We start from the raw sequence: 12,546 nt of genomic DNA on the forward strand, positions 1-12,546 counted from the left end.
ATTTTTTCCCCCTTTTTTTCGTTCCAGTTTCTCTTTTGCTCAGTTGATGGCAAGCCAGATTTTGTAATGCGATTCGCAGTTCCTCATCACTTCCAATTCATGCCATCAGTTGAGTTACTCTCTTTGATCCTCCTTGCTTTTTTTCTCCGGCCTCTGCCTCCAAGTATATTAATAGAAAAGTAAAGAAATTACTTCCATACCGTTTGGTTTGTTTTACTTTTTAATAAGAATTTCAGTAAACAATGATAGTTAATTAAAAAAAGAATTCCAGTCTTTGAAATTCAGAACTGATGAAGGCCTTTAAAATAAGCATTTATTGACAAGATAAGCGCAATGATGAATTATTCACGAGCTGTAATTAACTTGGAAATTTCAGATCGAGTTAAAATTGACAAATGAACCGAGACAGTTATTTAGGTAACGTTATTTTGTATGCTATAATTGTCGTTGACATCCGCTGATCGAGATAATCCGATGAACGTAGACATTCACCATCGTCGATATCGATAAAGAAAATGAATTTACCCCATGAGTCGTATGTAATTGTAAATCAATTGTAAAATTTACAATTGAATTGCAAAAGCAAAAATGAAAGAAAAGAAAAGAGGAATAGTTACACAATGGAAGACCATATGGAATAGTTGTCAATTCAAGTTTAGCACCACCTGCTCAATTTTTCTTTCTCTTTAATAAAGAATTGTGATGATATAATCAATCTACTGATTTATATTCTTTATCGTCTAAAATCGGTAAACTAACTTTCCAATAAACCATGATTTTCACTAAAAAATACCAAGTCTGACAGCTTTAAATTTATTCACTTAAAAATTTGGATTATTCACAATTGTGGTGGTAGATGTAATTAAATTTCGATGGAAAAACTGAAGCTGAAAAGTTGAAATTTAATAAATTCTGAATAGACATATTTGAATGATGTATGCATTTAAAGCTTCGACTATGATGGTTGAAGAAAGAAGGAATTTTGATTTGATGAAAAATAAATTTTTATCTTTGAAAACTGATTTTATAAAATAGTAAAAATATGAAATTCTATAAAAATCTGCTTTAAGTAATGTATAAATATATCAAGAGTATAATATACATATGTATAAGCTTTGAAGGATGATAGGGTAAGGTTGAAGTGAAGGAGCTGACTCGTACGTTAAATCAGTATTCATATATTCGTTCAGGAATCTACACAGCCTTCCGGAAAATCAATACCTAATGAAATCAATGTTGTTACATGTCAGCATACCTAAGCCATGGGTTTTAGTGTAGATGAGATCTGTTTTACTCTGTGTGCATTGAAGCAAAAAATCACAATTTTATTTACCATGAAGTTAGGTCTAATATTATTATTTACGATACTTTGAGTTGATTGTAGTCTTGTATTAGAATGGAAAAATTTAAAATTAAACGACTCATTTTTCTTGCTCAATTTTCTGTTCAACTTCTAATGCAATCGATTTAGTAAGAGCAGTGAAATCCATTTAAACCGAGGGTGTTGTGCAACGTTAAGTCGACTGGTAAAAATATCACTTGTTCCTTCCTTCTTTTTCAACACGCCTCGTCGTTTAAATCTTTTCAATCCATTTTTACATTTTTTTTTGTAACTTCCTGTCGTCGTTCTTCCGGTTGCTCTGCACTTCAGTGAAGACTTGTGGAAGAGTAAATCGAATCATCTAAGTAGACTCTTAAGTAAAATCTGATTTTTGTCCTCATAATTTGTGAATTGATTAAAGTTTAATGAGAATAAGTTTTTTTGCTGATAAAATATGAAGTCTTTTTCTGGTAAAAAACATTTAGTCAGGAAATTCAGTTTAATTAACGATTTTTATCCTTAAAAAATTAAATAAAATTTAAATATTGAGATATTGCTAATAATGGACTTTACTTCAATGCATTCATAACTTTCTTATAATTTTTAGAAAAATTTAACAAAATAATGAAATGATAATATTCAATGAAACTAAGTTATTCAAATTTTGGCTTATTTTTATACCATTCAATACTATACTATACTTCTGCGAATTTTATTTGAATAGTTTAGCTCTTTAAAACAATTTACAATATTTATCATCTTTAAATCTATATTATTCATAAGCCAATCATATGATAAAAATATTCAATGCTTGACTTGCAATCTATTGACAAAAGTTGAACTCATTGATAAAGTTTTTCGCACATCTGAAATGCTTTTATGCGTTATAGTAATATGAAGTGAAAAGATCTTACTGGTGAATAATATTCAAACCCTATAATAACGAAATTTATTTGCTTTCAAACTTTTTTTCCAATCCATTCAATTACTGATTGATAGAGGTAGTATAATTTTCTGCGAAAAGTTTAAAAGCCACAAATCCTCCATAACCTTCTTGACCTCTCCAATAAATTCCTACACCCTTAAGAGGTCTTTTGTCAGAAACGACATCTCGAATATCTAAAAATGGCATGAGCTCATTATAATCATCATCAATATCAAGACTGAAGTTTGGTAGTTGAAAAGTAATGTAATTTTTATCTGGTTGACTTAATTCTTTATTTTTCAATTGTGAAACTATAGGTATATTCATGTTAGGTGTTATCAAATTAGTTCTGTAATTTAAAAAATTTCAAGATTAAATGCTGATAAGATTTTTCTTCAAGTAAAATGAAATGTTATTTAATAATTACCTGCTATCAGACGGTCTCCAGTATTCTACAGCTTTGATAGTCGTATTTTTCAAGTCACGAAGTTTTTTTCCATAGAGTGATAAAACAATCCTTTGATAAACATCATCATGACGAAAAGAAAGACCTACATAAGAATGTTTTGAATATATATTTTTAAAACTCTTTTTCTAGAGAATAGTATTATCTGAAATGCTACTGTATCATACCAGTGACAAAATATTCATTCGGAAGAGTTATGTCATCTGTTTGTAAAGCTCTATAATCGTAACTCATATTTTTTTTAGATTTGCAATCATCTAGTTCTTGCCACTCTAAAGTGTCTTGATTGATTAGTTGATTATCAATCAATTTTCCTTGTTGGATTTGCATTCTTAAAACTCGGTTTTTAATTCTGAATCGAACACCAGTGACAACACTGAAACAAGGAGAAATCATTCGTGCTGATCGATATCTTTTTAAATTTAATAGTGTTTGTTACAGCAAATAAATTAATATGTGATAAATAATTAAGCAAGACATTGCTTACTATCCTCTTTCCACATCAGATGAAATTTTATCCAAGCAAACTGCAGCAGTTGCACTTGGTTTCTCAGAGTTATCGCAGTAGCATCGACAAATAGGACAAATTTCTTTCCGGTTTTGCTGTACTTTCAGTCGATAATAGTCACTTTCAGTACTAAAACCACCGACCATCCAATTCCATATGTGTTGTATAGACACTGATTCAAGATAAGGCGATCTTTCCTAAAAGTTAAAAAGAAATATTTGTATATTTAATGTTTCTGTCTCTGCATTTGATTTATAACAAATATATTTTATTCCGTGAGAAAATATTTATTATGATTAATCAATACTATATATAATACATAGGACTTCTGAATAATAAATAAATATTTTTTTTAATACATGACTGTTCGTTGAGCACGAATACTTAATAATTGATTCGATGATAAGTATTTATAGTTTTACCTTATGTGTTGCACACTGACGTGCACGTCCTAAACATTTTTCATTATCAGGTATTTTATCATATGTATAGTAAGTGCTATACATAAAACCTGAATTTGTAAACTCTGAACAATCTTGTGGGCAGTACCATTGTATCGGTAGAAAATACTGGGCGTTCATTGTAAACCGTGATAAGAAGTCGAGATTATCATATGTAATGCCTGAAAATATCTTCAATTAGTTTATCATTTATTCCAGGACTTTAAAATTCAAAACAATTGAGCTAAGATAAGAAATGAATATAATAAAAAAATATTGTCAGAAATTTAACATGATTGATTTTTTTTTTAATTTTTAGAATTAAAATAAATACGTTAGTATTTCATTAATTTTGGAAAACTAAATTTAAAAAACTCGTCTAGTTTTTTAGCAGTGTCTAATATCTCTTAGAATAAATCAGTAAAAATAACTGTATACCAATATTCACTACCTGTTATATCAATTTCAAGCATGACTAATTTATTCAATGGTAGACTTGGTATTGATTATCAATTGATTTTTACATATTTATTTTAAAAGAGTAAGGTGATCATAATTTTATGAAAAAATTAACTTGATGTATAAAAAAAAACCAACCTTTACTATTGTCATCTGGATCACCTTGCTCAATGACAATCAAATTTGATTCTGCAGAAATGAAACATTTTATTACAAAAAGTAATCCAATTATTATGGCAATTTGTCCCATTATTATTCGTTTACTTTGAATGCAAAATATTCAGTAGTATGTCTCTGCCTTGCTAGACTTCAATTTTTATGCTGTCTTGTACAAAACACTACCATAGAAAACAGACGTATGGATGGTTCTAAAATTTTATTAGACTATTTTTATATTTTTATTAAAATCGTCTTATTAAGTATGTCGACACTGTTATCTCAAATATTTTCTTTTATAGTTGCTTTTATTTTTACAGTTGTTTTATAACCAATGACCTATTGTAGTTATAATAATTCGATTATTAAATGTTTTCGTTAATTTCATTGTATTTCTTACTAGTATAAACGTACAAACAACATTCGATAATGACGAACAAATAAACTATTAACATCAAAGACATTTATCAGCATAGAAGTAAAAAAATATTTATACAATGACTGGTAATAAAAATTTATAAGCTTTTTTTTATCGAATATGTTATTTTGATATAGGGAAAGAGGGGGTTAAGTGGAACACCATGAGAAAATTGAAGTTAGCAAATTATCTATTATATTAAAAAATTTTAATCATTTTTTATGTATTAATAAATCGAAAAATTGATAAACAGAAAGTGCAATATGCGTTTTTAAGATTATTTTAATAAATTAGTAAATTTTCTCGAGCGTTTCACTTTGCCTTCGTGTTCCACTTTATTTACTCTTCCCCTAATACCAACGATAAATTAATCATATTGAAAAATTTTTCAGTTTATTTAAAATCTCACAAATAAAATCAATGTTATAATTTATAAACAAGTGATCTAACCTACCAACCTAATTAATTGTCAATCAGGCTAATCGGATTCTTAATGATTTCTGAAACTTCAAAGAAAATAGAATAAAGTGTTGAGGGGTTTATTCAAGAGGGTGAATATTTTATTCAAACGTTTCTAATACGTCACTAGAGATTGCTAACTTCAAAGATTTCCTTGTGGCCATTTGCTTTAAAAGCATGCGATTTAAACTCTATCAAGATGAATAAAATTAGCATTCACGCTATATTATTGAAAGAAGGAAAATTATTAAATCTTAGACTTACTCTTTTATCATGATAATTTAAAGTATGTTTTATTTATCCAATAGTAAAAATCATTTTTCATGAATTCATTACCTTTACGGTCACATGAATCATTCAGAGATATTTTTGCTTCCAATCACAAGATTAATATCGTTGAAATTGGCTGAATTTGAAGATAGGTTTGGAAAAAGATGGTCTAGAGAGAAAGTATTTTATATTGAATAATTATTATTTCATGAGAACACAGGGGTGATTTTTTTTATAAAATTTCATTATTTAGTATAGCAAACCTGAAGGATCAAAGTAATTTTTTTCAGTAGGTCGTCATTATTTCAAGCGGAAGAAGGAACATTTCGAGGGAGTGTGCCATAAGACTAGGTATTCACAGCAGGGTTGAAGACTTGGTGTACGTTGGGAGGGTTTAAAGTATTTAATAGGCGTTTCGTAAAAAAATTAATTGGCAACTTGAGAGTCTGAGAGATCTTGAGATAGTTGTGAGATTCTTCTCAACATATATAACCTCTCTCAACGCACATTTCGTTATCGTTTTTCGACTAGCGGGACTTAGTGAAGGGTGAATATGATTTTTTGAGATGCACGTTTTCGAGCTCTCCCTTTTTTATTGAGCCAAGAAGAGAGAGAGGTTAAGGACAAGTCGACGAGGGTAAAAAGATCGTCGATGAGATTGCCTAAGTTTTCTTATGGGATCCTCATTTATATGTACAAGGTATATATATAGCTCGCTGTTTTTCCCCTTTTTTATTAACATACTTATCATGCCAATTTATTTCTATAGCTCTAAAATTTCAAGGCATTGAACTCATCAGTAATGGAATAGTTAAAAAGTAATACAATACCAAAACCATGTGTTGTTCTAGGATGTATATGAAAAATAGATGCTCTGGAAAAGTGTGGAAGAACTTAATTAATTATAAAATAAAGCTAAAAAAATGCTTATTGATTTTTATTATAGAGTATAGAAGTTTTCAAAAATGATAAAATATTTTAAATTGTTCATTAAAAAAAATCAGACTTAGAAGTAGTGATGCTAAGAAACAATTATAATTTAAGATTTTGCTGTAGATAAAAAAATAGTTGGAATAATGATTAAAGTTGTTTAAAATTTATATTTTTTAAATAGTTATACCACGTAAAGTTTATTGCAGCAAAACAATTTGAGTTGAAAAAGTTGCAAAAATGTATAAAATATATTGTTTTAGAGTAGTTTTGATAAATTTATCGTAAAGTCGTTTTTTGCTGATAGTGATTCCCAGGAATTTTTTAATTCTTTTTTTAAATTTATGACATTTTCAACTTCATAATCATTTTTTGGCATTCCTCAAATAAAATATTTTTGATAAAAGCAAAGACTCTTAAAAAACTCCTTTTATAATACAGTAACTACTGAAGTGGATAAAGTCTGAAGCAAAAAAATTAAATGTAATCTTCATGAATATTGTCATAGTCATATCACTAAATTTTATTTTCCAAATTTTCGATAAAATTCACGAAATGGAATTGAAAAATAAAATTATAGAAAATTTTTTGACTTTTTTGCTTTTTCAAGTTGTTTATAAACTAAAATATGCCGGTTGTTTATGGAATCAACACAAAAATACTACAAAATATAGACAGTAAAATTGTGATGAATTTATTGCCACGAGAATATTACTTTTTGTTATTCCGCAAGCCAGAATGGCTATTAAGCTTATCTATAAGTCTATCGATTTCGTGGATTTATTTATTTTCTAAAATATTTACTATTCACTGAAAAAAAGTTTAATCACTACGGAAAAACAAAATTTTATTCTGACGTGTATTTCTCTCGTAAGAAAACGTATTTTTAATTTAATTTTTGAAGTGGTATAAAAAAAGTTATAGCATTTTTCGTCTCCACTATCATTATTTGTATGCTCTCTACGCGGAAACTTTATTTATGGTAACTAAACGTTTTTTTACGATAACAACACTTTAGTTTAAGTCATACGCTAAAACGAATATCGTTATGGTGCCAAAATGTTTTTCGGCAGTAATTAAATTTTTTTTCAGTGTTTATAGGTGAAACACTATCGATTTTATTAATCAATTTTCACCAACGGTACTCTTGAAACGAATCAATAAAAACCTTTGCAAATCAGTGAACAGCAATAGTATCCACGGATTTATTTGAATATAGCACTATTAAAAGTCCTCCTAAAAGAAATATTAAAACTCTTTTGTCTGTCGATAATGACTTCTGTAATACATTATTTTATCAGTACCCATAAATTTTCCGTTTTCCATCAACACCATATTTCACCATAAAAAAATAATCGTAATTACTTGAAAGGACATTTTTCTGGATTAACTCGAGAGTGGCTCAATCCTTCTCTATCATCAGAGATTAACTGATCCAGAGAAAAATTAGGATTCCGTGGTACAAAACGCTGTGTACTATCGTTAATCCAAGGTATCAGGCATTAATTGTAATTAGAGCCATAGAACACGGATCGTAGTACTGCGGAAATGTAAAGCGAATGGTTAGGCAGTAGCTCGTGCTCGTGTTCACGTTACCATGGCGTTAACGAGCTTACGAAGTGCCGGTCGGTCAGCTTGCACACTCGATCGTATATCGTTTCATGTTAGTTGTTGCTGCATCTATTTCTCTGTTGTTCGTAGGCACCAGTCCATATGTATATATATATATATATGTATATAGATATAGATATATATATAAATACGTTTGTAAGCTTAAAATCGACGACAAGGGTTGGTTTACTTTAAGGGGGCGTTTGAACACGCTTGGACGAACGGGTAGATAATATCAACCCTATACCCGAGGATCACTTTCCTCAGGGATAACGACACGTGTCTATAGCTCAATTAACTCGCAACAATAATTGAATAATAATCCTCTTCGTGATGTGCAACCTCCTGTATTATGTATTTCACATTTGTGCACTGCTTATCACTACATATGGACCCAGTCCCCAACTACTGCGTTGTGATTTAGCATCCATTATCAGCTCATTTATTTCACTTGACAATAGATAATAAGCTATTACTGTCCATGATTATGAATATTTTTCTTGCGGCTTATCTGATATTTTTACACCCACTTTCATTTAATTGCCAATGCTATTATTATTTTAATTGCTTCATTATGTTCAATTAATTTATCAATACTCATTAATGGAAATATTTCAACTAAATTTTTATTGTTTTGGTTGAATAAAGTAAAAACTATTTATTATTAGAATTTTAGTTGTTTTTTTTTAAATTAACAACCTATTTGATCATTAAGGCATAGCAACTTATGAATTTTAAAGGTTTTACAAAACAAAAAAAAATCAATTTAGATCTTTTAATAATAAAATTAAAATACTATTTGATTAACTTTATGGGCATCTTAAAATTTTTCCATTAACTATGTATTTTAAAATAATACGAGTAATTTAGATTAAGAGGAAATTAAGAGCTAGCTTTTCAAACTTTTATAGTTTTTTTATTTTATCGTAAATAAACAAAGAATGTTATCAAAAATCCTTCACTCTATTTGATCTATAAATTATTAAATGATTAATTCATCATTTATTCTCGAATGGCAGAAATTCTTTTTTACCTTTATCTTTAAAGGTGAAGGAACTCAATGTTTTGAAATTAAATTTAATTCAACGTTCATAAATTAGGTAGAAGGAAAAACATAAAAAGCCGAAAGCTGGAATGAGAGGTAGAGAGAAGAAGAAAGTTAGGTAAATCTTTCTAGTTGTATACTCTCGGTTGCCACGTCAGTCTCATGGAATCTTTGCAAAGACAGCGCAATTTGCTTGAGCATTTGATCCTCGTACATGATCGACGGGTTGTCTGTTAAATTTTCTACAGTGTCTTCTGCGTTCCAGAATATTGACCGGCTTTGGCTGTAGGCCAATATACTTTCAGACCGCTTGACGGTCAATCAATTTACACTACGAGTAAGCGTGTGAACATCAATCGAAGGTCACGATCGTGATCTTTCGATCTTTTGCCAAGGGATAAATAAGCGAGGGAACTCTTAGCCGTTTGATATTTACCCATTAAGTTATATTTCATATTTTTATTTTTTGCTTTTTCTCTTGAATTAAATTGGCATGCCACTACAGTGAAACTCAATTCGGCTTATTTCTCAGTTGAAAACTTTACCTGACACTGTAACTTATTCCATTAAATTTAACTTTCCAAACCATTTATTTCGATACTTCTTTCAAGATGTGAAACTTTGCTTTCGCATTAAATTTTCTCTTATTGGTAAAACAATTTTTTAACGAGACCAATTATTCAGTAATCAAACTTATTGTGTCGTCACTTTAATTAAATTCTATCTTCTTTAACAATATTTTTTTGTTCAATATTATAACAGATGGAAGATGGAAGTAAGGAATAGAAAACGAAAAATTTTCATTCTTTTTAACAATAATTGTTTTTAGAAACAATTACATTTTTATTTACAGTATGAATATTTTTTAATTCATTTTTATTTATTAATGCCAATATATTTTTTAACTAGAATGTGATATGTTATATACACTAAGAGAAAGATTCAACTATAACCTATCAAATAGAAAATTAATATTATGTATTAAATTCAATTATTTCAATTTTTTTAGTCCAATTATTGATTAATAATTAGCTAGAATTTTTTTAACAATAACAGTTTTCAAAGTTATTGGTATAATTAAAAGAAATACGATCAATTACTATAAAAATTTGCAAATTTTTATGGTTTCTGATTTACGATTAAAATAATTTGTTGTAGTAGCTCTACATCTATCAATCGTATGATTATTTTTCGAGCAAAACGATATGCTATTGCATTCAATCATGCAAAATCCATAAAATATTCATATGCCCCTGAAGCATCTAACATGTAAAACCTGTTAGGGGCGTACCCAATACACATTTTTTTTTAATTTTCCATCATTTATCAGCGCGAAAAAACTAAAAAAAATGGAAAACTATTTTCAACATAAATTCTCACAGCTAATTAGCTTTTATGATAATAATTAAAGTCTAAGAAGTTGCACTCTATAGCTAAAAAAAAAAAATTAATTTATAAACTGAATGAATCTTCTTGACCTTTGAATTCTCACAATAAGAAATTTACGGGTTTTTATGAATGTTTTTATTATAACTGATGTATGTTTTTATATAATTCTTATTAAACGCGACTCAGTGTTGTAGACTGTCGATGACGAGAAAACTATTCTTGGCACGACGACAAAGAAGTGATGATAAAGAAATGCAAGATAAAAAAATAAAATATAAGAAAAAGCCTAGACGTGGAGATAAGCGAAAAAGAGAAAGAAGAGCGAGTGATGTGGCAGTAGAAATCGAGAGATGAAAGTATAGAAACTGCAAAGAAGAATGGTAATAAAAGGAGCAAAAGATGAGATCGTAGAAGGCGAACCACGAGGCAAAGCTCTAGCAACTAAAAAGATTACGAGAAACGGGCGAGTTTTGCCAGAAGTTTTAACTCTGGTGGTATTTAGAGCATTTTTTGTGTACTTTTTTTTATTCTTATTCTTTTTTCATTCCTATCCTCAAGGTGTTGGAAGTCTCAAAAGTTTAGCGACTATTATGGAATTTTTTCTGAACACTAAAGTAATATTTTTTATTTATATTCTCATTTTTCTTTAATTCACGATCCTGTTATTAAAAGAGCAACGACTAATGCGCTGCAAATGTGGTACATTGTAATACGATAATAAATTATAAAGAATTAATTCTATTCATTAAAACACCCACAGACAACCATATGGTTTAGTCTGCTTTATGATGGAAATCGAGTGGTTTCCTGCTTGCAACTATTAACTCAAATTATCGTGAGGGTTTAAATACAATAATTTAAATTTTAAAGAAACCTCTTATCTGAAACTGCGTGACTTTATGTATTATTATTTTTTAATCTCTATGGTGAAAAAAATTATTGCCATGGATTATTATGACACTATCCACGTACTATGTAACAATGTGTTGTGTTTTTGAACATTAATATTTCATTTCATTATCTGAAATTTGGGAATATTCATTATCTATAAAAATATAATGTTTTCTATCAGACTGGAATTAACAAAAAAAAAAGTTCTTAGTTATTCTCCGAATGAATTTTTCAAGGTTACTACATCTACATTTACTCACTACCTGAACAGACAAAAATTCCATTTGCCGCTAGCACTGAAAAATATTTTTTATTCATTTTAACTTGAAATTTAACAAAAATAAAAAGGAAAAAAACTTCACTTAACTTTGATCATATTAGTACATTTAATACTCTTTCATGTTGGTCCCTTCTTATCATCCTATCTCGTGTATGTGTTTTCAGGAAGAGTGTGAGAGGCAAAAGTCGTTACAATTTCGTCTTTCGGTGTGACGACTGAAAATGAAGTGAAACTGTCTCACTTAGTCGCGAGGCAAAGTAAAAAGAGTACGCAGTAGAGGGTCGAGTTCATGATGACGAGGCCAAGCTCTTTTCTGAGAACGATTAATTTCGCTCGTCCTCTTTCTCCACCCTCTTTCACTCGTCCTTTATCTCACCATACCGTGTCTCTCTCGCAGTTTGCGACACTCGACCCGACGTGTCTCGTGCGCGCCACAAAACAGAAACAGAAGGGGATCGCGATGCACCCTTTTAACACAAAGCCATCGTCGAGCCTCCGCATCCCCATCATAATGAACCCTGTGTATCCCTCGAAACTATTCTTGCAGACCTCGAACTATCTCATCTTTCTCTCGTTCCTATATTGCCTCTAGCCTTTATATCTATTGCTTCTGACACCGAGGTATTCTTGCGATGGAATCGCTGGAGAAAATGTCGAAATTCTGTGGTCGCGCAGCTCCATTATCTATTTTAAGACAATCGCTCTTGTCTCATGCAGCCTCAGGCTATTCACTGAAACTAATTGTCTAAATTGTAACATTATCTCATCTTAAATTGCAACAAAAAGTGAAATGATCTTATAGTACTATTCACTTGAGTTTAAACTATTTGTATAAATGAGTTTGTTTAGAGTTAATGAATATGCTTTTATAATTCGAATAAATGCTTTATTCTCCCAATTAAGAATCAAAAATATCCGCGAATTTAACGTATAATTTTTTTATGTAAAGTAAAATTTACCTAATTAAATGAAAAGTCG

The 12,546-nt window shown here is 29.5% G+C and overlaps 2 protein-coding genes across 3 annotated transcripts in view; one reads left to right on the top strand and one right to left on the bottom strand.

The window, feature by feature from the left end:
• The window catches only part of Trim9 (E3 ubiquitin-protein ligase Trim9), a 62,911-nt gene that overhangs the window by 27,921 nt on the left and 22,444 nt on the right, over positions 1 to 12,546 (top strand). The window lies entirely within an intron of this gene.
• LOC118064363 (uncharacterized) lies at positions 1,995 to 5,250 on the bottom strand. Of its 2 annotated transcripts, none has more exons than XM_035078892.1 (7): positions 5,144 to 5,250; positions 4,258 to 4,614; positions 3,643 to 3,842; positions 3,200 to 3,417; positions 2,880 to 3,088; positions 2,674 to 2,797; positions 1,995 to 2,595 (listed from the first exon to the last, which is right to left on the bottom strand). In XM_035078892.1, exons 2-7 carry the CDS (start codon positions 4,367 to 4,369, stop codon positions 2,307 to 2,309), a joined length of 1,152 nt encoding a protein of 383 aa, XP_034934783.1. In that variant the 5' UTR covers positions 4,370 to 4,614; positions 5,144 to 5,250; the 3' UTR covers positions 1,995 to 2,306. The 2 variants fall into 2 exon arrangements, with proteins under 2 accessions (XP_034934783.1, XP_034934784.1); XM_035078893.1 differs by lacking the exon at positions 5,144 to 5,250 and having other exon boundaries at positions 4,258 to 4,308; positions 4,384 to 4,672.

Source organism: Chelonus insularis, unplaced genomic scaffold, assembly GCF_013357705.1.
Source record: "Chelonus insularis isolate UGA/USDA-ARS -01 unplaced genomic scaffold, ASM1335770v1 contig_17_pilon, whole genome shotgun sequence".
Taxonomy (NCBI): Eukaryota; Metazoa; Arthropoda; class Insecta; order Hymenoptera; family Braconidae; genus Chelonus; species Chelonus insularis.